This window comes from Micromys minutus, assembly GCF_963924665.1.
Source record: "Micromys minutus genome assembly, chromosome: 21".
In the NCBI taxonomy this organism is placed as follows: domain Eukaryota; kingdom Metazoa; phylum Chordata; class Mammalia; order Rodentia; family Muridae; genus Micromys; species Micromys minutus.
The window spans coordinates 50,859,648-50,885,967 of record NC_137956.1 but is presented as its reverse complement, the minus strand read 5'-3'; the positions used below and the strand labels follow the sequence as shown (position 1 = coordinate 50,885,967).

At 48.1% G+C, this 26,320-nt stretch overlaps 1 protein-coding gene across 1 annotated transcript in view; it reads left to right on the top strand.

Annotated features, from left to right (window-relative positions):
* The window catches only part of ANO10 (anoctamin 10), a 103,761-nt gene that overhangs the window by 16,673 nt on the left and 60,768 nt on the right, over positions 1-26,320 (top strand). Inside the window, exons 4-12 of the mRNA XM_080934067.1 lie at positions 267-464; positions 1,493-1,627; positions 9,231-9,350; positions 10,878-11,447; positions 12,818-12,873; positions 13,400-13,474; positions 15,070-15,252; positions 18,913-19,104; positions 22,036-22,164. Coding sequence (XP_080790193.1) covers positions 267-464; positions 1,493-1,627; positions 9,231-9,350; positions 10,878-11,447; positions 12,818-12,873; positions 13,400-13,474; positions 15,070-15,252; positions 18,913-19,104; positions 22,036-22,164 — 1,658 coding nt within the window. The remainder of the gene's footprint in view (positions 1-266; positions 465-1,492; positions 1,628-9,230; positions 9,351-10,877; positions 11,448-12,817; positions 12,874-13,399; positions 13,475-15,069; positions 15,253-18,912; positions 19,105-22,035; positions 22,165-26,320) is intronic.

The following is a 26,320-nucleotide window of genomic DNA, read 5'->3' as shown; positions in this document are numbered from 1 at the left end:
GGCATCAACATGCACACGTGCACAAATTCCCATGTGTACATTTCCACATATGCACATATCCACATGTGCATATATCCACATGTGCACATATCCACATACATCTACATATACAATAATTTACTTCTATTCCCAACTTCCTTATATTTCTTTTCACTTCGATCATAGACTTAAATTATTTATACAATATAAACATTGTATTTGTATAGATTTTGATTTTCTGAAAGCTTGTCTGTTTTGTTCTGTACTTCACTATCTGTGTTTGACAGGTGCCCAGCTGTTGTTTAGACCACTGCTAAATAAGTATGAGAAAGAAACGCTAGAAAACCAGAATTTATACCTTGTTGGTGCCTCAAACATCCGACTGTTGCTGGGGGCAGAAGCAGTCGGTCTGGTGAAGGAATGTACGGATGCCGCCATGCGGGCCTTCACCTACAGAACCCGCCACAACTTCAAAGGTTTCCATGGTAAGCAGCAGATTTTCTTACCCAGATGTGTTTGCCACAGAGCAGAGTCTGGTTCCTGCATCAGGGGCTGCACAGCACCAAACAGTCAATATCTCGGCTCCGTGGGCCTCAGTCTCTACTTAATCACTCAGTTCTGCCGTTTAGAGCACAACAGTAGCCCCTGACCATAGGTACATGAATGGACAGGTTGTAGAGTGTCCTCGGGCCACAACCTCACCCTCCCTGGAGTAGATGAACCCAGTGTGTACTGTATTTACATTGTTCTAATTTCAGTAAGGAATGTAAGAGTTTAGTAACTTGAAACCTCACTTTCTAAGTTTTCTGCTTCCTTCTGATGTGGTGGGATGGTGGGTGTGTCCTTGAATTTGCAGGCATCTCACAGAGAGTATTCTGGAGAGCATAGGGCCCTGGAGTCTCCAAAGGAAGACACCTGTTCAAGTGCACAGGTTCCTGGCAGAGCTTTTGGAATTAGGCCTCTTGGTACTAACTCACTGTCCAGTGCGTCCCCTCAGTGACATGGTGATCTAGGTGACATTTTCCTCAGTAAAAAGGATTTGTCTGTCAGAGCTGCTGTTTTCTTGCAGACTTTATTCTCCAGGATACTTGGTTCCAGTCGGTAGTGCCCCGTGGGACAGTTTGGAGGGTCTTCCCTTTTAAGTCCTTGCCCAGCAGGCTAGAAACACTGGTAGAGGTCTAGGATGTGCAAGCTCACACAGTATCACCCACCATCTTACCTGCCCATTGAAACACCCTGTACTTAAGGAGTGCAGCCTATGGGCACGGGCTCTAAGTAAAGCCAGGACAGTGTGCTGACGGCCTGCTGGGGCCCGGGAAGGCAGAGTTAGAATTCAGGGAGGAACCCCATCCTAAAGCGCTCTGCCACCTGTTAATTTTCCAGCTTGGACTTTCACCGCTCCGTAGGTTGTTCCTATTTATGGCGTTTCTATAACCATAAGCAAAACTATTTAAGTATCACCGACACCGTATTGCTATTCAGAACGTAACCGGACAGTTTTGTTGTATTTCAGATAACAATGACGACTTCCTCACCATGGCTGAGTGTCAGTTCATTATCAAACACGAACTCGAGAATCTTAGAGCTAGAGATGAGAAGATGATCCCTGGCTACCCACAGGCCAAACTGTACCCCGGGAAGTCACTGAGTAAGTCACCGTCAGCTTGCATGTTTGAGCCCACTCCTAACACTCTTTATTACCCATAAATCAGGACTGCTCAGCAAGTCTGCCCCTCCCCCACCCGTATGTTGTGCCTTTCCGCCAACTGCTGTTTGTGAGTCATCGAGTCATTGGGCTCTTGCAGCGTCCAGTCATCTTGAAGTTCTGTGTAAACCTAGGCTGTGAGCAAGTTCACTTTATGCCTGGGCACATACCCTGGGGAAACTCAGCATGGAGGGGGGCTTAAAAGGCTGGGTAAGAGTTTGTCCAGGAATCCTGCTCAGAGTGACTTAGGACAGCTTAGCAACATGTGTAATGTGGACAAGCATTGGTGTAACAATATCTGGATAGGGATAGAAGTGCACCAGTGTGTACAGCTGCAGGGCCTAGTGCACCAGTGTGTACAGCTGCAGGGCCTAGTGCACCAGTGTGTACAGCTGCAGGGCCTAGTGCACCAGTGTGTACAGCTGCAGGGCCTAGTGCACCAGTGTGTACAGCTGCAGGGCCTAGTGCACCAGTGTGTACAACTGATGGGCCTAGTGCACCAGTGTGTACAGCTGCAGGGCCTAGTACACCAGTGTGTACAGCTGCAGGGCCTAGTGCACCAGTGTGTTCAGCTGCAGGGCCTAGTGCACCAGTGTGTACAGCTGCAGGGCCTAGTGCACCAGTGTGTACAGCTGCAGGGCCTAGTGCACCAGTGTGTACAGCTGCAGGGCCTAGTGCACCAGTGTGTACAACTGATGGGCCTAGTGCACCAGTGTGTACAGCTGCAGGGCCTAGTACACCAGTGTGTACAGCTGCAGGGCCTAGTGCACCAGTGTGTTCAGCTGCAGGGCCTAGTGCACCAGTGTGTACAGCAGCAGGGCCTGAACTCTGGTCCCAGCCTCCTAGGTCTGGGTCTCTGCATCTGGTTTTCTGTTCTTTACACACACACACTCTTTCCCAACACAGAGTTTCAGTATGTACACTAAGCTGGCCTCTGCTTCACCGAGCGGGGACTACAAGTGTGTGTCATTACACCTGGCCTGGTTTCAGCCTCCATGCAGGAGGACAGTGCTTCAAGAACCATTTCCTAGTTACCACCCTGTGTGCTCAAAGCAAGGTGCAGACCGAGGCTGTCCACTGTGTGCTGTTGTGAGCCTGCAGGCTGGCTGCCCACTGTGTGCTGTTGTGAGCCTGCAGGCTGGCTGCCCACTGTGTGCTGTGTGTGCCTTTGTGATCTTTGGATAGGACAGTTTCTCATTTGCATTTTTCCACAGTAGTGATTTTTTTGGACACCTTTCGCCTTTCATCCATGTGTGATAATCCTGTCTCAGGTGCCGAGTCTCTGCCTCCCCCTCGGTCTCTGTTTCTGAACACATGGCTCTGTCTCCAACCTGTCTGTGGGATGCAGATTTGCCTTGGTTTGATGGCATTTTTTCCAAAGTTTAACCTTTTTTGACCTTTTGTTTTAAATATTGGAGTACTTTCTTAGGATAAATTATCTTGACTTCGTTTTAGAAACCTTCTCCCCATCATCCCCCGAAGCCAGTGCAACAGTTGTTTTTGTGTCTTGCAAACTGTACTCTAGATCAACGGGGGCTTTTACTTTTTACTACAGTTTTAACACATCATGCTCAGGTGAGGGGCACTTTAATTCCTGCACAGGAGGCAGTGGCAGAGGCAGGAGGATCTCTGTGAGTTTGAGTCCAGCCTGGTCTACACGGCAAGTTCCAGGACAGCCAAAGCTACACATAGAGGAGCCCTGTCTTGAAAAACGAACAAACAAAATCATTTTTTACACACCATAAGGCAGGAAGACACTTACTCCCCTGGGGCAGTGTGCACAGTCCACGTTTACTTTCTAGAGGAGAATCACGAGAAGGGAGACATTCCTCTTCAGAATCTGACTCTGCGGACTGGTCCGGGTTTCGTTGGACCTCCTTCCTGTCCCAGCTGCAGTCTCTCCAGCACGTCTCGTCTGAGAGACATCGGACAGTGGCTGTGTGTAGACACTTAACTGTTGTTGCAGGATGCTCTGCGTATCCTCACTTCTGAGTTAACTGGAGTGTGTTCCTTTCCGCCGCTTGCTGTCCCACCATGAGTCTGTCTTCATGTCTCCTCCATTGCTTTAGTCATTGAGAAAGTAGGAGTGGCTGTCAGATCGCAGGGGTCTGTGTCTCTGGGGATGGACACACCAAGCTGGCTTTGCATGAGGTCATCTTTTTCGGGGTCAGAAAAGCACCCACTGTGCTGCTTGGTTTCGACTGTATGTTTGTGAGTTTGTCGGAGTCTACAGTGCCTGACAGGTTGTGAGGTTTTGGCTGTGTCATCAGCGTGTAGAGATGGTGTTCTAGTGTGAGTCTATTACCGCCTGCTGGAGAATTCTACCTGTCTTATTAGGTCCTGACCAACACCATTTACTGCTTTTCTAAATGACAGGAGTATTTATTTATTTATTTCTAGTGTGTTTCTGACCGTTTATTAATGTTTGTCCTACAACTTAATTTTGCCATTTACTTTAAAAAAAATCATTCGTATTTTGTTTTATTTCCTTAATCAGTCATAATCCTAGAGATTACTAACTATGGAGATTTCATCATGTTTCCGACAATTTGCTCTGTAAGGTGTGCTGTCTGCTTGCTTTTCACCTTGTAGCTTTAGTATCAGCTGCATGAAGACTTTTGGCAGGATTCCAGTGTCTTTCACAGTTGCTAATTATTATCCCTTTCCTTGTTTAGTGTTGTTGGATAAGGTTGAACTCACTCTGTGAGTTCTTATTTACCCTTTTGCTTTTGGCCCCGCTTAGGGTCATTTTAGCTGCATCTGGTGTTAGAATTTATGTTTTGATGCAGCCCAATCTGAAGATTGTTTTTCCTTAAAGAGTATTTCCTAGTTGATGCCATTTCAGTCCTGTGGCTCTCGTGGTCAAGTCCTGGGCTCCCCAGGCAAGCCTGCTCCCACTGAACTGTAGTCTGGGTGTATACTGTTTGTTAATGACTGACGTTTTTCTCACTTTTGTTTTTGTCTTTACTTCTTTGTAATTTTGTTAATTTGGAATCTCTAGCCATTTCGTGCTTTCTCACATTGCTTTTGGAGCCATTCTTTTAGTTATCTCAGCTTCTGTTTGAATTTTAATTTTGGAGATGTGTTTGCCAGGATCTCTTCACTATATTGGCTTTTCCTTGCAAGACACTCAGCACTGAGACTTCTGACACTGAAACTTCTGGACACTGAGACTTCCTGACACTGTGACTTCCTGACACTGTGACTTCCTGACACTGAGACTTCCTGACACTGACTTCCTGACACTGAGACTTCCTGACACTGTGACTTCCTGACACTGTGACTTCCTGACACTGAGACTTCCTGACACTGTGACTTCCTGACACTGAGACTTCCTGACACTGAGACTTCCTGACACTGTGACTTCCTGACACTGTGACTTCCTGACACTGAGACTTCCTGACACTGACTTCCTGACACTGAGACTTCTTGACACTGTGACTTCCTGACACTGTGACTTCCTGACACTGAGACTTCCTGACACTGTGACTTCCTGACACTGAGACTTCCTGACACTGACTTCCTGACACTGAGACTTCCTGACACTGAGACTTCCTGACACTGTGACTTCCTGACACTGTGACTTCCTGACACTGAGACTTCCTGACACTGTGACTTCCTGACACTGAGACTTCCTGACACTGACTTCCTGACACTGAGACTTCCTGACACTGAGACTTCCTGACACTGTGACTTCCTGACACTGTGACTTCCTGACACTGAGACTTCCTAACACTAAGACTTCCTGACACTATGCCTTCCTGACACTGACTTCCTGGCACTGTGACTTCCTGACACTGACTTCCTGACACTGACTTCCTAACACTGACTTCCTGCTATTTTCTCTGCTGTTTTTTTTGTTTGTTTGTTTGTTTGTTTGTTTTGTTTATTTTTTTTGGCTTTGATTTATCGGTGCTTTCGGTTTCCTTGTCATATATCTTTATTAGTTTCTTTGTGATTAGTACTTATTATTGTTTTTGAGTCAGGAGCTCAATCTATAGTCCAGGCTGGACTCACATTTGCAACAATCCTCCTGCTTCAGCCTCCCTAATGCTGGGATTACAAGTATGAGCCACTGTTTGTTTATTTAAAATGAAGCCCTGTTTTTCCCAGATTGGCAGTTTTGGGAAGTAGGCGAGGGAGGAAGGGGACAGAGTCTCCAGCAAGAAGCAGTGGTAGTGAGAGGTTCATGCTTTGTTCTGCAGTGAATTCCCATGAGGCAGCTATATTCTGTAGAGAGCTTTGGGGAGTGCTGTTCTTACAAGCCTTGGGCTTGACTCAGCACCAAAGTGATGGCCTTCCTCCTGGTGTTAGCTAGCAAGGCACTACAGATGTGCACCAGGTCCTGAAGGCTCGTCCCTGTTCCACTTGGTGCCAGGATCTGCACAAGACCACTGTCTGCCTGCTCCATCCGGTTCATAGACTTCTCCTCTCTGTCGACCTTAAAGACTGTTTCATACTTGAGTTTTACATCTGTAAATTTTGGTTTCGTAAAACTTTTTTAAAAAATGTTTCTGGGTTTTGTTTTTGTTTTTAATTTGGTCTCAGGAACAAGTGAGTGTTGGTGTCTTCGGTGTCCCACATTCTGTTCACCAGCATGTTGACTGATGCATTTCCAAGAGGGTACGTGTAGTCGTCCTCATTCACATGGGTGTGAGGCGTGTTGCAGACACTTAGGCGGTGCTCCAATGCAGCGCAGACACCCTGTATAAAACAGAAGCAAGGTCCTGGTGCTGCTGGAAGCCCCTTCTCTCTCTGTTCCCCTGTACCAATCAGCTGCCCACGTAGACATGACCAGGTCTACCTGGAGCTTCCACAGCTCCTCTGCTCACTGGGAGTGTGCTCTTCCCTTTATGAGCTCTCGCTGTTAGAGCTGAGAGTTGGTACTGTTCCTGAGATACTCCATGACTTCGATGTGAAGAAACCCTGTTTCCTGTAAAGTTCACCCAGCTCAGGTCCTCTGCTACAGTAACAAAAGAACAGGCTAATGTGCTCTAACCCATCTGGCCTCTTCAGCATCACATGGTGCGCTTTAGAAGACAGCAGCATCCTCTGTGTAAAGATAGACAAGGTGGAATAGGGGGAGTCTGCTCCTAAAACCCCAAATACCATAATCAGGAATGTGTGTGAGAGTATTCAACCACTGAAATATGTGTATATTAGATAACACGTAACACACATGCACACACAAACACACACACACTATGTTTGCTCACATGGATTTGCATGGGTGTAGCCCTCTTCCAGATGGGGAAAGCCTGCTTACCATGATCTCCAGCAGCCACAGGGAGTGAGAGAGGCTGGGCTGTGGAGCCCTCTCTCCCTCAGCTTCCTGCTGTCTGGGCAGATCCAGGAGGAATGGCCAGCTGCTCCACATTGCATGGAGCCTGTCAGGAGCCCTGAGGTCCTTCCTCCCCTTCTGAGGTGAGCACCTCAGTCAGCCAGGGCAGCTGAGCTGTCTGCGTTACCACTTGCTACCACAGTGCCCTCCAGAACAGGCCGCCCCGGCTTCCCTTGGACAAGGCGGTCATTGGTTTGCTATCGTCCGGTGGCTCTCGGTCACTCCAGCTGGAGTGGCTGCTGATGTGGGCTTGTCAGCACTCTGCAAGGAGGGAGGCTGGCTCAAGTTGCTGCCTCCTTTCGTTAGGCCCAAGCACCTTCCTGTCTTCTCTCAAGGTAAGAGTCCGTCCTTGTAATTACAGCCAGAGCTGACATGAGGGGGCTGGAGGTTTTTAAAGAAGCCAGCCTCTATTTTTAGAGCTGAAACCAGAACCATGCTCTGGCCTTGGTGGTGACGAGAAGCTGGTAATTTAGACTGAAGCCTCTCTAGAGGCTCCCTTCACTGCCCTATTTTTGGAGACATACAAACAGGTCTTTGAGCCTGCTGGAGGCCTTCCACAGTGAAGTCACCTTGTGTAGAAGAACCTGAATCTTCGGAGCTACAAGCCGGCTCAGACTTTAAACACTGGTGCAGCAGTAGACAGCTCCGTGACGGGAAAGACCCCCGCAGCTCTGCACCCCTACACCAAGGGCCAGACTCGGGTTGTGGGTGGTTGAGTTGAGTCATGTCAGCCAAAGAAAAGTCCTCAGAAATCCTAGCCTGACAGCCTGGAGCTGAGAGACCTCAGACTGCGTGTGTTTTCCAGTGCCCTGAGAGCTGGTTCCTTCCCAGTCACCAAGAAGGGGGGACCCTTCACAGAACCCCACCCTTTAAGTCCTCTCTTCTGTGTAGTCTGTTTGAGTGATGGTTGTAAGAGGACTCATGGCAAGGAGTTCTCTTTTCTCCAGTTAGCAGAGCTGAGATTCCATCAGGGTGTGAAAGTAATAGCCCTGCCTTTTTTGATGCAAATTTCATTGTATGAACTGCCATGCTCTGTAGTAAGAGTCCATCCCAGAGACTCCCGGGAGAAGTACCCCAGCTCCCCAGCATGGCCTTAGGACTGAAGAACCCTCTACTCTAGTGGGTGGCTCTCAGTGCCCACCCAGAGATGCTGGGTCCATTGCGTGTGGTGAGGAGGCACTAGTCCACTGTGTTTCTTTTCCATATTGTGTGTGGATGTTCCAGCCATACTTGTATCCCAACTGCGTGGAGGAGGGAGTGCTGTGGGCCTGAGGTTCCTGTTTGTGAATACATCTTGTCATCAGGTTGCAGAGTTAGAAGTGACTGAGAAGACTGAAGTCACAGAAGCATCTCACCTGCCTCAGGAGAGGTGGGGCAGCCAGATCAGAGTACTGGGGTGGGGACAAGTTTGTATTCAGATTTAATTTACAATTTTCCATTGGTCCTGGAAATTCTATTTTAAGTGTGTCCAGTGAGGCAGGGGTGAGGAGGTGGGATAACATGTGTACTAATTTCAGGATTTGGGGGCTGGGGGTGGAGAGATGGCTCAGCGGTTACAGAAGACCTGGGTTGAGTTTCCAGCACCCACTGGGTGGCTCACCATCTGTAACTTCAGTCCCAGGGACTCCAATACCCTGTTCTGACCTCTGTGCATACCAGATGCACGGGATGCGCATATGTATACATGGGCAGAATGTTCATACGTGTGAAACAGATAAGTCTAAAAGACAAAAGAACTTCAGTATTATTCATAATGGCTAAAAAACAACGTGAAACAATTATTCTTCAACACAGACTTATCACTGCAGAGACATGCTACGTCTGTACAAGGAGAGTCCCTTTAAACTCACAGTGACACTGAAAGGTTTTAGAGGAGCTGGAGAGCTCAGTGGTTAGAAGTACTGTCTACCCTTCCAGAGGCTCCACAGTAAAGGGATCCGATGCCCTCATCTCTCATTCAGGCATATAGAGCACTCATGTGTATAAATAAATAAATCTTTAAAAATGTTTTATATACTGCAGCTCAAATGATCAAGAGCACTGTAAGGCACATAAGACGGCTCCTGTTTTGTGTTTAAACATCAGTATATGTGTGCATAGATTTGTCTGTATTTTGACATCTGGTTTACACATTACGTTGCACTGTTTGCGGAAGGCGTCCTAAGCCAGGCTTGTGTCTCAGGCAGTTCTTACCTTCCTCCGCAGTGAGACGATTGCTCACGTCTGGCATCGTGACCCAGGTGTTTCCGCTGCATGACACTGAGGCCCTGAAGAAACTCGAGGACACCTGGTACACTCGATTTGCTCTCAAGTATCAGCCCATAGGTATGTGCCCACGGATGAAACCACTGTCTGCTCAGCGCTTTCCTGCTAGCGCTTAGCAGCTGCGTGGGCAAGAGGTGTCTTGGTGTCTTTGTTCCTTTAAAATCTCATGTAGGCTTTGGCTAGTTTAGTCTACAGCACATGCAGTCTGGAGCAGCCTTTGTGAATATATATCTTTTAATAAGACCGCATCAGTTTTTAGTGTGTGTGTACAGTGGTGTGGCTGGGCTGTCCATGTGCATGTAGGTGCCTGCAAAGGCCAGAAGAGGGCGTCAGGTCTGAGCTGCTTCATGTAGTGTGGGCATGGGTCCCGCGCATGAGCAGCAAGCACCCTTAATTCCCTGGCTGTCACTCCCGACAGGGGTGAGCCGTGTCTTCATATGAGGATAGCTAGACTGTGAATACTTTGTATTTGAAATTTTCTATCCCCAGGGAGGTGGCCAAGCTATGCTTGAGTCGAGTCAGACTCAATGAGAGATCCTCTATTTTCTCTGATTAAGATCACTTTTTCTGGTGTATATTCAATATTACTTTATGGAAGGCTACAGCAATATTAATGTTCAAACATTAAGGCTGGTTATGTGTTTTGTCAGTGCTGGACATTAAGCCTTGAGCACACTAGGCAAGTGCTCTGCCGTAGAGCATGCCGGGCCTTTGCTAAGATGTTAAACATGGAGACAGTGTTCACGTTGGAGCTTCACCAAGCATCACTGTCGTCTCTTTTCCTTTTTTATTGTAAGAGAAGCCTTCTTTCTTTATTTACTTCTAATCTTCATTTCCACAAACAACTGTTTTCAGTGTTGAGCCAGAAGGAAGAGGCTAGTGAGATAGTGAGATGGCCCCAGGCTAGGAGACCTTGCCGCTCTTACAGGGAACATGACTGGCTCACAACCACCTACAGCTCCAGCTTCAGGGAGACCTGGCACCCTCTTCCTGCGTCCGAGGGCATCTGTACTGTAACTCCAGTTCCAAGGGATCTGTGACACCTCATTGTGACTTCTGTGGGCACTGCATGCATGTAGTGAACATATATCCAGACATACACATAAAGTAAATAAATTAAAAACTAAACCTAATCAAATCCACCCCCTTGTTCCATTCTTGTCCCTGCTCAGCTGCTCTGATTCCCCATATGACCAAGGTTAGCAGAGGTGCTGTATGAACGACCTCTTTGGTTTGTCAGCAGGCTGTCCAGGCTGTCTCCTGACCAGTGCTCATATGAAGGTGTACACAAACATCCTTGTCTCAATTTGGGAAGAAAGTATCTGTTAGATGAAGGGGAAGTAAGGGAGAAACTGAGGCAAGGTCCCTGACAGTCACTTCAGCAACTGATGCCTGAGCTATGAACTTGGGAAATGCAACGCTTGTCACACTGATAGGTGGGTGTTTGCTGCATGCAGGACAGAGTTAGCACCCCACACGGAATGGGAATGGAGGTGTAAAGGCTCTCCAACCACTGAAAATACACACTTGCCTGTGCTGTAGTCTTTGGTGGCCTGTTCCTCAGTTTTTTCCTGCTTTCCACTGCAGACAGCATTCGTGGCTACTTCGGGGAGACAATTGCTCTGTACTTTGGGTTCCTGGAGTACTTCACCTTTGCCTTAATTCCTATGGCCATCATCGGACTACCTTACTACCTGTTTGTGTGGGAAGACTACGACAAGTATGTCGTCTTTGCTTCCTTCAACCTCATCTGGTCCACCGTGATCCTGGAGGTGTGGAAACGTGGCTGTGCCAACATGACCTATCGCTGGGGGACATTGGTCATGAAGAGGCAGTTTGAGGAGCCCCGGCCAGGGTTTCACGGCGTCCTTGGCATCAATTCGGTCACTGGCAGGGAGGAGCCACTCTACTCCAGCTACAAGAGACAGCTGCGCATCTACCTGGTCTCTATGCCGTTTGTGTGCCTTTGCCTTTATTTCTCTCTCTATGTCATGATGATCTACTTTGACATGGAAGACTGGGCCTTGAGTCTCCATGAGGACAGCGGGTCTGAGTGGACCAGCCTCCTGCTGTATGTGCCCAGTATTGTGTACGCCATTGTGATTGAGATTATGAACCGCCTCTACCGATACGCGGCTGAGTTCCTAACATCTTGGGGTAAGCCTCCATATTTTGTCCCATGTTCAGCTGGTAAAGGCCCTGTCCCCCATCCTGAGAACTGAGTTTTATCTATGAGACCTACATAGCAGAAGGAGAGAACCAGCCCTGACCTACACACACACACACACAAACACACACACACACACACACACACACACACACACCTATACACTCATGGACACATACGCAGCACTCATACATGCTACATAAAATAAAAATAAAAGATAATTCATTGCTTAATGTTTGGACTCACATGACTATATGAGTTATGTGACAAATGTGGCCCTCTGGGCTTGCTATGGAGACCTGAGACATAGCTCAGCTGTGACACCCACTCACCTCCAGACTGTGGCTCCATAGTGCTCCTATCCAACGTGACATGCCAGGTCCTGGGCGCCCCTCTGAGCATTAGCTTCTCATCTTCACCTTCTGTACTGTGAATCAGCAGCTCTTCTATGCTTTTATAGATAAGGAGGTATTGATGATTGATTACCAATGATGGTAAGCACCATACAGTGTGTTCAGGGTACGTGAGACACACCCATGTAAAGCCTGTTCAATACCATGACATTGTGTTTCACGCCAAGGGTAAAATAAAATGTCTCCAGAGCAACTGAGATCTGCGTTCTCCTGCCATTGATGGCAGCTCAAAGGTGGTGCCCACGTGCACGCGTCTCTGGAAAAGAGACCTGCATAGAGTTTAAAAGTACAGGTCACAGGTCATTCCGTACTTGTCCATTGAAGACAACGCATTGTGTTATCCTGTGGGCAGACGTCTGGGCCTTAACTTGAAGGACCCAATGCTGTAAGTTTCTGACTGTTCTCTAGTAACAGCAGCCAGTTTTCCCGGGGCTTTCTTTGTACTGGGCCATGTGTTCTGATGGCCACAGCCACACAGGAAGCAGCCAGTCCCTGCGGTAAGACAGGAGGTAGCAAGGATGGCCTGAGTCAGGTAGTGGGAGCTAGGGAAGGACAGTCCTCACCCAGGAGTCCTCAAGATGTTTTCTGTTCTTGCTTCTGTTGTCTTGGGGCCACTCTACAATCTGTTAGTCCTGTCCAAGGCCCCATACAGAGCTGTGTCCCTTCCTCTTACTATCACAGTACAGGCTCCTCTTTGGGTGTCTGGGTGTAGACTCATTTGCCGACACTTCCCAGATTTCTTTTTCTCATATTTAGAAAAACACTCATCCCCAATCACACTGACATTTTGATGGGTGAGACTGTGCCCTCACTGATGCTCTTGGATGGCTGTGACTGACAGTCGAAGGCGCCCAGGGCCCTGAGCACAGTCCTACTAATTCGCTCCATAGCTACACACCTGCATTGCTTCTTGTCTGAGACAGTCTTCTTTCCTCTTCACATTATAGAGAACCACAGATTGGAATCTGCCTACCAGAATCATCTTGTTCTGAAAGTGTTGGTGGTAAGTGGCATCTTACAGGCCACGGAGTCTCTGAGCCAGTGCTACCCTGCTACCTCCTGGTGTGGGATGAGAATTCAAGTCTGTGCACAAAGTAACTCCCAGGTCTGAGCTACTCAGCCTAGTAGGGTCTTTCTGCCATGGTTGCCTGGATCCCAGCATCTCCGCAGGGCAGACAGCCTTGAGCTCCAGGAAAAGGAGAGCCTGCCCTGCAGGTGCTGCTGGCCTGGAGGATGCTGGGTAAGAGCAGGCTTTGAACATAGCAGCAGGGAGCCTGGCTGTCCCTATGTGGGGCAGGGCCCTGATCTCCCCGTGGGGTCTGTGGGACGTGTGGGATTCTGTGCCGTTCCTCCTCTCTTCTCTGCTCTTGCCCTTAGCTCTGTGTTTCCAGCTCCTCTCACCTCCAGAGTTGATAGTTGAGTGCAGGCTGAAAAGAGGGAAGCACCCAAAGTCCTCTTCGGCAGCGGTTTTCAGTGGGGTTTGTGGTTGCTGTGTGTGTGTCTCTTCACATTGTCGTCTTCTTTGGCAGTTCAACTTCCTGAATTGCTTCGCCTCGCTCTTCTACATTGCCTTTGTCCTGCAGGACATGAAGCTTTTGCGCCAGGTGAGTGTAGTGCGGGAGGCTGTGGGGGAGGGTGTGCTTTGTACTTTTGTTTTATCTATTTTTTCAATATTTATTTATTTATTTAATGTACATGAGTACACGGTAGCTGTCTTCAGACACACCAGAAGAGGGCATCAGATCCCATTACAGATGGTTGTGAGCCACCATGTGGTTGCTGGGATTTGAACTCAGGACCTCTGGAAGAGCAGTATTTTGTCTATTTTGATTCCCCTTTAAATAATAAGCAGTAGCACCTGCTCAGTGCATTGTTCAACAGAGTGGTTAGTTAAGTCTAAACGAGCCGTTCGAGGCCGCAGAGCTGACCAACCAAGGCCGTTCTGAAGCGCAGGTGTCCAGAGTCTGTGCTCTGTGGGCAGTGATGTGGGTGGTTAGGATAACCTCTAACAGGTCTTGCAGATTTCAGTCTTACATTAATAATGTGTTACACATGAGAGAGATATGCTGTTTCATGTCCAAAATGTTTGAGAAAGTTCTCCCTTCATTTATAGTATCATAGTTTTTGGATCATATAAATCCAGTGACTAATAAATTAAATTCAAAAATCTTGATTTTTTTTTCTTAAAAATTTGTACTTTGTTTGTATGAGTTTCTGGGCCACATGTATGTCTATATGCCAAGTACCTGATACCAAGGGGGGGGGGGACAGAAGAGGGGACAGATCCCCTGGAGCTGGAATTACAGATGACTGTGAGCTACCATGTCTGCCATGTGGGTGCTGGGAATCGGAACCCTCGTCCTCCCGAAGAACCACCAGTGCTCTTACCAGTGGCCTTCTCTGCAGTCCTTCAGAGCACTGATTTCTTCTGCACGTGTGTACACATGTGCATGCACAGGCATGTCTAATGTTGTGTGTCTTTCTTGATTACTTTCCACTTTATTTTCTTGAGATGCAGTCTCTCACTAAATCTGGGGCTTGTCAGTTAAGCAGGACTAGCTGCTCAGCGAGCCCCAAGGATCTTCTGTGTCTGCCTCCCTCCCCGGCACTGGGATGCTGGTTCTAACCTCATGCCATCTCTTCACTCAGAGGCTCTGAACTCAGGTCCTCATATTTGCATGGCAGGCATGTTACTGATGGGTCATCTCCACAGCTCACAGTAGAATATTTTAGTCAACAGTGGTCCTCACCCTGTGAAGCCTGGCATTTGTAGTAACATGCGATAGTTGGGTAAGATGACAAAGGTCACAGTCAGGCTAACTTACTTTTCTAAGAATTCTGGATTGGCTGGCCATCCGTCCGTCTGTCCATCCATCATCCATCCATCCATTCATCCATCCATCCATCATCCATCCATCACTGATAGTGTATCACTGTGTAGGATCCTGGGTGGCCTAGAACTCGACATGTAGACATGTAGACCAAGCCTCTGCTCCCAGACTGCCGGGGTTAAAGTCATGTCCTACCACACCCAGCCCAGCTGGCTTTCTCTGATATTATTCATGATTAGAAACATTATATTCACAGCCAGCTTTGTAAGGCTCACGTTGTGACATCACAGGATGCGCAGAGTGTGAGGACTGTGAATGCGGTGGTTTTGTTCTGTTCCTGCTGAGCTGACACTCACTCTTCCCCTTAGAGCTTGGCCACCCTCCTCATCACCTCCCAGATCCTGAACCAAGTTGTAGAATCTCTTCTTCCTTACTGGCTGCAGCGGAAGTACTGTGCGCGGGTGAAGAGGAAGGTGCAGGCTTTAAAGGCAGATGTCGACACAACCTTGTACGAGCAAGTCCTCCTGGAGAAGGAAATGGGAGCTTACCTGGTAAGGTGCCGTGCTGCTGAGTCACACTTTAGTGAATGTGTGTGGTAGTCACACACGTTCATGAGCGTGTGCAGTGTGCGCATTGTCTAACGTGCTGTGTTTCCTTCTCAGCTCTGCAGTGGGTCCCCTCAGCAGGAGCCACTTTGGCATTAGAAGGACATTAGCCTGGCTGTTTCACAGAGGGGTGTGGGACAGTGCACAGGGGACGTGGTCCCAGAAGCAGCAGACTTGCTCACCCATGAGTGTTAGGGCATCAGACTAGTGCCGTTACAGGTTTTAATGTATGTGTATGTGAGAGAGCTGTGCACATGGAGTCAGAGAGCAACTTCTGGAAGTCACACTCATATTCACACTTACTCACCCTCGTACTCACACAGTCAACACACACTCATTTATTCACACTCACACACTCACTGAACACACACTCACTTGTACACTCACACACTCATTTACTCAAGCACTCACACTCTCTCACTCTTACACTCTCACACACTCTCACACTCTTACACTCTCTCACTCACACACTCTCACACTCACACACTGAACTCAGTTCTTCCTCATATGAGAATGAGTGGCCCTGGACACACCCGAATGTTCACTCTGGTCTCTCCTGTGCTCTCACATCTTCCTTTATGAAGCATGAGAGACATCAGCGTGACCAAAGTCCACTCCTGTGTGTGACAGCACAAGCTCTGGAATTATCCTGAGCAGAAATAGACAGTGCAGTTCTAGTAACCAAACTAGAAGGTGGGTTCTGAGCTCTGCTTCCCCAGTCCAGAGTGTGTGTGTTGTTAGCCTTGACGCATCTGCGCCTCGCTCAAGTCTTGGAATCAGGTGCTCCCTGGCTGCCACGCAGGAGTCTGAAGTATTGCTGTGAGTTAGAAAAAGGCAGTCTGTCAGAGTCTACAACTGTTGTGAAACACGGCTTCCCCCTCACTGTAGAAAACCGGAGAAATTGCAGACAGAGAAGGCAAGGAAAATGTCTCTTCAGCCGTGGCAGCCGTGGGTGACTGGACCCCACCTGCTCAGAGCTGCTGGTCCACTGTGGCCGTCCCCTGCACCCAGTGCTTTGTATCCTTGTAGCTGTGGGAGGAGGGACTTCGTCCCCACTACCCCAGCCCCACCTATCAGAGAGCCATCTCCCAGCACGCAGACTGAAAAGGCATGCAGGGTTGTGCCTGGGTGTCGCTCTTGCACTTAAAACATTTTCTCACTTGGAAAATGCACTTATTTTTAAGGGTACTTTATTTATGTTAATATAGTGTTATTTCAGCCAATCGATGAGACATTTTTCATTCTTAAGTCCTAACAGAACTCATGTCAGATAGCCTTAGACTCTGCAGTAACACTTGAGTTGGGGCCAGAACGCTGGAGAAGGCAGGTGGAACCACCCCTCGCCTCATTCCCATGGCTTTAGGCTCTGTGTGTTACTCGGTGTGACTTTGCTGATGTGCTCGTGTTGGACCACGCTCAGCTGGGTTGTCCGGTGGCAGGTGGAGTCCTCTTGCTTACATTGGTGGCAGATTTTAAAGTGACAGGGCTTCTGTGGGCACATGCTCTGAAGCTGAGCCCTGCCACTCGCTGGTCTGGCTCTGGCTCTGAGGTTGCTGCACGTGGACGGTGTCAGACGCCGTCTCTCCCCAGCAGGTCTGAACTTCCCACAGTTCCCAGCGCTTCCCACGGGTCTTGCTGGACAGTCATGTCCATTTTCCTCCTCGCCCCGCCTTGTCCCTGTTGACCCCGCCTTGTCACTGTGGACCCCCGCCTTGCCACTGTGGACCCCACCTTGTCCCTGTTGACCCCGCCTTGTCCCTGTTGACCCCGTTTTGTCCCTGTTGACCCTGCCTTGTCCCTGTGGATTCCGCCTTGTCACTGTAGTCTCTTATGCTTGTTTTGTGTTGGAGACGCATTTCTCACTTTAAAATGTTTTGTGGGAGTTTTAAATCCTGAACAATATTGAGCTTTATTGAGTTTTCTTTCTGTTGTGATTCTTGTCGCCTTAATTGTCTCACCGAGTTCCTACACTGCTCAGCGGGATACGCTAAGACTATGTATTGTATAGAGACCATAAGCTACTCATCTTCCTTTCTCCATCATGGAGGCTGAGACCCATTTGATTTGCCACGAGCGTGGCATTCAGCAGGCAGTACATACAATGTCTTATAACGAGCAATCCCATGGTCCCTCCTGTTGCCTTCATCTGTGCCCAATTTCCTGACATTTGCTTTGGCACTGGGTACAAACACTCTGCAGGGAACTCGAGGCAAGAGAGGAGCAGATGAGACGGGCCTGGAACCTGGACTCATCTTCAGATATTAATGACAGGAATGTGAGGTGACGAGTTTGACTGACAGCCGCTCTACAGGGCAGCTCTTAAGGCTGCCATCAGGGGTCTTTGCTGGCCTTCACCTAAGAGTCAAGGGTGTCTTGTGTTTGCTTTGCTAAATGTGTATTTTTCTCCTCTTGCTCTGGGGTTTTACCTGGAGATGAATAAGTCTGGAAGTTCACAGTCTCTCCAGTGGACCAACAGTGAGCATGTGGGTACCTAAAATCACCTACAGCTCTAAGGGCTCCCTATCTGCCCTTTGGGGTATGAGGAAGGGCTTCTTGAAATGGACTCTCACGTGCCAGGGCCACCCAGCCCACTGTGGCATGAGGAGGGGGTTTCTGAGCAAGAGGCCCTAACATTCCAGAAGCCACCTAATTGGTTCTTTCTGAGAGAAACTGCACATCTATGTGATCATAAACAGCATGATTCCAAGTGTGAAAATAGAACATATATACACACACATTCACATACTCACACACACATACATACTCACAATATATACACACATTCATACACACACTCACATACACTCACTCATGCACACTCATATACACACTCACACACATATGCATATACATTCATACATACACTCACTCATACACACTCATACATACAGAGAGGTGTGTTGCAGTGCCAGTAGTTGAGTTACTAGTGAAGTGTGTTGTCTTTGTTTGCTTGGGGCTTTCTGTGCTCACTCGGCAAGCTGACAGCTCTTCCTCAGCCTTCCTGTGAGCAAAGGTCAGATGCAGGACTGTAGAGTGTGCACATGTGTATGTGTGTATGCGTGCAGAGGACGACTTACAGGAGTTGGTCCTCCTTCCACCATATGGATTTTGGAAGCAAATTCAGGTCTCCGGGCCTAGCATCAGGTTCCTTTATCCAGTGTGACATCTTCTCAGCTCCTTGCCACTTTCTAGGTAAGATCTGGGCATCTTGAGCACCTGTGGATAAGGATCCTCTCCTCCCTCTTGAGTGTGTATCTGTGTAGCTTTGGCTGTGCTTGAACTCAGAGATCTGCCTGCCTCTGCCTGCTGAGTGCTGGGATAGATAAGAACAGCATGTTCACACTGGGTGTTGCTTGTCTGGTGTTGTGTGAGTTGGTACCATCAGTTCATAATTATATGTGAGGAAATAGGCAACTAAAGAATTTTTATTCTTCATCAACTTAGTGCAAACTCACTTTTAAATTTGTATGAATTTGTGTTTGAGAAGAAAGGATTGGAGTAGATCCTGAGTCCTTTCGTAGCTAGATACTGCCCCCCCACCACTCGCATTGCAGCGGTTGTTCCTATGTGACACTGAGCAATGCCTGCTGTCTCTCTACATTGCAGGGAACCTTTGATGATTACTTGGAGTTGTTCCTGCAATTTGGCTACGTGAGCCTTTTTTCTTGTGTCTACCCGTTAGCAGCTGCCTTTGCTGTGTTAAATAACTTCACTGAAGTCAACTCAGATGCCTTGAAAATGTGCAGGGTCTTCAAACGACCGTTTTCAGAACCTTCGGCCAGTATTGGTGTATGGCAGGTAACTATGTGAAAAACAATGTGAAAAGCTGAGTCATTTTTGGGGAAAGAAAAACTCTAAAAACAGAAAATGTATAATACCCAGAACACCACTAAATACCAGAATATAGGCTCAATAATAATATTGATAACTCAGGAAAGAAACACAAACAGTGAAAACAGGGATCAGCTAGAAAACAAGTATCTGACTTAAATCCCAACATACCAATGGTTACACTAACTATAAATGGCCTAAAAATACAGATTAAAGACTGAGATTATTTATTAGAAATAAACGGGGTGAAAGTGAAAGAATAACGAAAAAATTACCAAGAAGAAAAGAGAGCAAGTGCAAACAGAAGCTGCTGTGATACTGTCTGAGGGGAAAGGCACCAGAGAGGAACATTCCGCCATGAAAAGGGAGACACATTCTCAGAAGAACATCAAACTGATGTGTATGTGCATCAAGAAACAGTTTTAAAATAGAAGAGAGAAAAGAACTTGAACAGAAAGGAGAAATAGGTGAACCCACATTGTACTTAGTGAGGAGGAACGCAAGAGTGGAGGAGGCTCAGTGGCGCCATCAGCAGGCAATGTCTGACAGAACACCAGTTATCTCAGCAGAAAGCACTTCGGAGTTAGAACTGTACACAGTGTGCCTGTGACAATAAACTCAAACCAGAATTAGGGACAGAAGATAACAGCAGGATCTCCACTGGAAAACCAGACAGCACAAAATGCCCGTGGAAAGAAACTCTCAGATGAGAGAAGCTAGACCAGAAGAAAAGTGTGGGGGACATCACTGATGAGGGAGGGGCCGGCAGGAACTCACAGCACAGGCGTTTATGCTGAAAAGAATCTCAGTAGAAGAAAGGAAACGAGGAAGAGCAAGGTCAGTAGAAGTGAAGGCAGGAATTTGTTCAGTGAGGAGACACAAGGTGGCAGGAGTGGACTGAGGTCAGAGTCTGCAGACCTGCTGCTGCTGGGGTGCCATGGCGTGGCCACAGGAGCTTGACAACTAGTAGAGGGGACCTTCCCTTCAAAGTCAGAGCCTCCTGCTGGAGCTCAGCCAATGAGTGGGGCAGGAGGAGGAGATGGCTCTGTGACTGTGAAGGAAGCCAAGTCTAGAGCCCACGTCTCCAGAAAAAAAAGATCTGGCTTAGATGACTACACCACAGATTCCACTCCTCAGAAAGAAGTCACACCTGTTTCATACAGTTTGAGAAGTGGAGTAAGAGGCGTGTTCCCAGATCATCCTATGAGACCAGGACCAGGGGGTCATTCTTCAGTGAGAGGCTCTGAAGAGGAAGGGCCAGGACATCGGAGATGAAGAAGATAGAGCAGGTGGGCTCAGGGGGGCTTGCTTATGCACACACACAGCGCATATGCAATAGCGTCTCATGCCAAGCAAGCTTATTAGATAGGAAGTGCAGCACCTTACATACTATTTCCAGGAACATACATTTCTAGCAGAAACTGCCACACGGTGGGGCAGAGTCAGTCACAGGCTAATCAAGCTGCTCTGGGGAGCAAGGGCCATGAACATCACAGCCCTAACACACAGCAGCCCTGGTACTGATAGGCCAGGATTTCTGAGGTGGGAAGAGTTGGGTTCTCAGGACCCAGAGCTGCAGCTCTCCTAAGGCCCTGGCCCCAGACCATTACTGGCCTTGCCAAACATATTTCTGGTTTAGAGAGGGAGCTATGTTCCTTCCCCACACACTGGAACCTCAGGGGAAGCCTAGGGTCAGTCTAGCCCTCAATGCGTAAGGAGCCAGAATTAATGTGATGGCAAAACCAGACATAGAGTTAAGAAGCAAATATCCCTCATGTGTAGCAGAAAACACGAAACCATTTGTGTTCTAAAACTGGAACGGCACAAGTAAAGCTGAGATGGGTGTGGTGCTGTGTTCTCACTGCCTGTGTACTGTACTGATGCCCAGGCACGTTTCCTGTGTGAGAAAGACATGAAGATGTGTAAGACTTTCGTAAAGATGCATAGGCCCTGTGCGTGAGCCTACACACTATGAAGATATAAATTCACAAAGTATAGATCAGTTTTACAACATCAGTGACAAAAGGCCAAGCAGCCGAAACCAGCCAGTGGATAAGGGCTGAGCAAAAGCACTCCTGCGCGCAGTAGGGCTGCACTTACCATCTGAACCAACCAGAGGAGACAAAGAATTATAAACATAAAGCAGAAGGGACTCATGTTACGGTTTGGAGGAAATATGGCTTCAGAATGGTGTCCTTGGGAGAGCCCAGAGAATCAACCAGAATATTGCTAAAGTAACAAAAAGCACAACAGCTCAGCAAAGCAGTGTAAGGAGTGAGAGGCTATTTCTGTGCCCATGGCTGTTGGAAGGGGTGATGGAAGTGCAGCCTGTGCTCCTGAGACGGAGTGGCCTCAGTTATCAGAAAGCAGCCATCAAGAGCTTTAGTTAGAAACAAAGTAGCACAGAGGTTCTCCACAGTTACCCCAGTTACCCGGACAACCACCATAGGAGTCAGTGATCTGCAAGTGCTACGGCAGCCTGGCTTCTGGGTTTGCTAAAGCCCTACAAGGACTTTGGGTCCTATCCCCAGGAAGGGACCACATCGACAATGAGCTTGGCTGTAGCTAAGCCAGGTAGAGTGCAGGCTGTGAAGCAGCTTCTTTCCAGATATGGCCTGCCTTTGGGAGCCCGGTGCTTTCCTGGGATGTCTTACATCACTCAGAGACAAGCAACATCAGCAGAGCCGGATCTGTCCACTCCAAGGCAGGACACACTGCTTAGGGGAGTCAAGTCAAAAGAATCTAAAATGCCCACTGACACACAGCTTTCCTAAGCAAAGAGAACCCTACCAAGATGGATGGAGGTGTAAATGTGTGTAGACTGTGTAGAACCTAGGGAAGGGCTTGTCCTTGGGGTTCAGATAACATGCTCCTTATGCCAACCGTCTTCCCTTTCAGTTGGCTTTTGAAACGATGAGCGTTATATCCGTGGTCACTAACTGTGCTCTGATCGGAATGTCACCACAAGTGAATGCGGTCTTCCCAGATTCCAAGACAGACCTTGTTCTGATCGTGGTGGCTGTGGAGGTAAGTGAAAGTGTCCCCCCCCCCCCCGTCCTCCCGCAGACTAGAGAAGCAGGCTGTGTGCTGCCCCCTGCCCCGCTCAGAGGAACAGACGTCCGTGGACTTGACATGTGTCTCCCGTCTCGCTTTACACCTGGTCTGCTACAGCGGCATTCACTGTAACACCCCCTGGCTCTGCGGTATCTTGTGTGTAACACCCCCTGGCTCTGCGGTATCTTGTGTGTAACACCCCCAGGCTCTTCGGTATCTTGTGTAAAGGACACACGGTCTCACACACAAGAGACAGGTGTTTCACATCTCTGTGTATCATGTTTTGGAATATGAGGTCCCACTGTGTCTGGAAAATTAAGCAGGGACTAAACATGAGCAAGAAGTCCTCAGAGCTGCCTTTACTGCTGTTACAAATGTTATTTGACACCAAAGAACATTCGGCCCTTTCGTGACTAGTTAGAAATGTGATGCTTGTGGAAGTGTACAGGAATAGAACTTGGTAGACCTGTGGAGTGGCACACCCAAGGCTTCTGGGTCCATTGCCCCACTTGGAGGCTAAAGAGATCCATCTCCATCCTGATGGTCCCTTTTTTTCTGTCCTATGCTGTGTGTTCACTGTGAGCTCAGTGTGTGAACTCACCGCGTGTGAACTCACCGTGTGTGAGCTCACTGTGTGTGTGCTCACCGTGCAAGCTCAGTATGTGCTCGCTGTGAGTGCGTGTGACCACTGTGAATGCCACGTGTACAATGTGCATTTAAGAGAACAATTTTTAAACACCACTGAGTAGGAAGGGAGAAAGATGGCCCTGGTGAGTGCCAGTATGTTGATGTTGAATTTGGGGTGTAAAACAGGATTTTGAAGAGCCATTTTGAGACTTGTTACCTGTAGAAGAGAGGCTTTAACTACCGCAGTGCAGATGGTCGGCTGGGTGCTGGAGGACAGTTTGCACGGAGGATGCTTTCCCAGCCACTGTGATCTTAGTGCCACAGAAAAGGTGGCCTGGCTGTCAGCTGGTTTCTTGGTTGGCAAGTGCTACACAAGAGTAAGGAGAGGTGAGTCCTGAGAGACACAGCAGAGCAGAGTTGGAGGACGTGAGCGTGGCCGTTGCTGCTCTGTCTGTCTTCCCTTCTCCGATCTTCCGTGCTGCCGCTTTCCTGGTTAGATGCTGCTCTCAGACCCAGGCCCTGCCCCTCCCATGGCTGATGACTTAAGTGTCTTCTGTGTCAGTACAAACTCAACCTTGGAAAAGTGTTAGATCTAACATGACAACAATAAAAACGCAAGATAGCCAGTTTTCCTCCAGCGTTACTGAGACAGCCATGTGGCCTCTCAATAAAAACGAAGCATTTAGAAATAAATTAGAAAACATAGGTTTGGGCTGTGTGAGCACGGCAGTTTATAAAGTCAGGCTAAGATCAGGTTCAGACTTAGAAGGCCACTGTTCGATGGTGTGTCTGCTGGTCAGCTCAGCTGTGCTAACTCCTGTGTAATGTGCGTACGATTCACATTGGCCCTCAAGTGTGCACAGCTTTTGTCAGTGCTAATGCAGAACTACCACTGGGTCAAGCTAACTATTTTAAAGAAAGAAGTAAAGTAATGCATTTTCTATACAGCAAAATCATTGATTTGTATAATTTTCTTTTTCTCCCTGGAGTCTAGATAATTTTAATATTTTCTGAGATTTTTGTTGCTGTTTGGTTCTTTGGGACAGGGTCCCATGTAGCCCAGGCTCTCCTCAAAGTGTCCACATAGCTGAGGATGCCTTGAACCCTGATCCTTCTTCCTCTACGTCCAGGTTCTGGGATCACAATGGAGCCTCACCATTGGCTTTTAGTAGCTTTTGAAAATGTCTTTCTCACAGATAAATGGCATGTTTCACTTTATTTATTCATGGTCTCTAAGTAAAATTTTGCTAATTCAAAAAGCCACAGTAAATTATAATTATACATAAATTATGTTTTAAATAAAAATTTAACATATTGATGAAAAAAAGCAATTTAAAATGTTAGATTTCTCTTCAAAGTCATTAGCATCTAAGTATTTATGTGATTAAGATTTGTCACAGGACAAAAACCTTTTAGAAACTAGTCCCTGTGATAAAGTTGGGGCTGTGCTTGTCTCTTGGTTGCACACCTCCAACCTCAGATAACTTTCATGCGTTTATTTCTTTCTGATGCTTGGCTGTTTTTTAAGAGTTGGATTTACTGCACCTGCCAATCAAGGGCCAAAAATGAAGGCTCCTGGCATTTGTGTGTTTACTGCCACCTAGTGCCGTCCTTAGAGACACGGCTTGTGACACACTTGTACACTAGATTTACTGCGAATGGACCATAGACTGACACATGAGGGGAGAGCAGGCTGGATGTGACGGTTCTGTGGGTTACATTTCATACTGGAAATACCACAAACGTCAGCCCACAGATCACGCTGATATTCAACCTCACGTCTGAGACCTCCCTTCGTCTCTGACACCGGTTCCAGCAGAGAGCTGCGTCCGTAAGTGCAGATCATAGTGAAAGTGCAGCCCCCGAGACAGCAGTGGGCCACGAAGTCCAGGTCCCTGTGCTGAATGATGTCCGCCGTGTGCTTCTGTCAGAGGCCAGCCCGACGTGCCGAATGCCAACCATTTTCCTTCTGCACCGGAGGTTCTCCTAAGGCAAAAGTGAGCCAACAGTTCAGGGAGCTTGGCTGCATTTTAGGTTCTAGTGACTAGTGAATTCATTGTCTCTGTTCATGTTTAATTACTAGTTTAAAAAATACCCCCTAAAAAGTTTCTTGTGGGTGTGGGGGAAGTAAATTATATGATGTACTCGCCCCCTACTGGCTAGAAACAGAACTGCGGGTCATCTGTGTGTAGTATTGAAGGCCAGTAAGAGGATGGGGTTTTCCTAGTTTCAGACATAAAATTGTAAGCTCACTGAAGATGACTGTTCAGGATTTACTTCAACTTTTTTGTTGAATGTGTTCCTCCTCTCTGGAGTGGGATGGACCACGGTGACAAATTGCTGTTGCTGTGGTTACTGTATAATCCGTCACTGAGCCACCTCTGAGATCACTCACCCTGCCCTCAGCAGGATCGTAATACCTGCAGGGACAAGTATTTGGGGTGAGCAGGGCTTGCTGCCACTTGTAGTGGTGAGATCGAGGGGGACTGCTTCTGTGAGAGTGAGCACACAGAGTGAGGAGACAGGTGTGCTCTGACTGGTGTGGTGATGCCATCCCTGCCCCATCACTTCCACAAGTCCTCACAGAGGTGTCCGAGTGTAGAGAAGTGAGCACCTCAGTTCCCTTGTCTGATCTCTGTGGGTCTCATTGCTGAGCACTAGTGCCCATGCCCCCCAGCCTCGGGCCTTCATGGTGGGCTGTGTCAGTTCGCTCCTCATGTTAGTCCCCTGCTCCTCTCCTTCTCCATCCTTCCCAGGTTTGCTTCCACCCTTCAGTCCTTCCTTCCCTGCCCCTCCACCCTTCAGTCCTTCCTTCCCTGCCCCTCCACCCTTCAGTCCTTCCTTCCCTGCCCCCTCCACCCTTCAGTCCTTCCTTCCCTGCCCCCTCCACCCTTCAGTCCTTCCTTCCCTGCCCCTCCACCCTTCAGTCCTTCCTTCCCTGTCCCCTCCACCCTTCAGTCCGTCCTTCCCTGCCCCCTCCACCGCTCCTTGTTGCTGACTCTGACTCTGCCCAAGCCCTGCTGTAAACAGTAGGTTTGTAATGGAATGGCATTATTGGGTAGTGGTGAAAGGTTGGAAATGAGGCCAATTAGTGCAAATAGGTTCCTGGGGTCATGTGGTAGGATGTTCTAGTTTTTTCCTGAGTGACCCTGCTCTCTGCTTCCTGTTCATCAAGAAGTGGAGAATAGCTTTGGCCTCCTGTTCCTGCTACCAGGGTGTTCTCTCCAAGCAGTTACAATGTGGCTCTGGGTTCCGTGGCTGGCTTGAGAATATTAAAGGCAGGCAGGGTGGGTTCTTCCACCGGATGTAGATTTATTTTATGTTTAAAACATACCAACTATTAATCCTATATGGTCCTAGCTTTGGGAACATCTACAGACTTGCCTAGGAGAGAAATTCCAGTGTGGTAGGAGGCCTCTTCCTAACCTCGTTCTCAGGCGGCCGTGCCCGCTGGAGCGGGGCTGGTACCGGCTCTTCTAGGCTCAACCTTGGGATGTAGGCT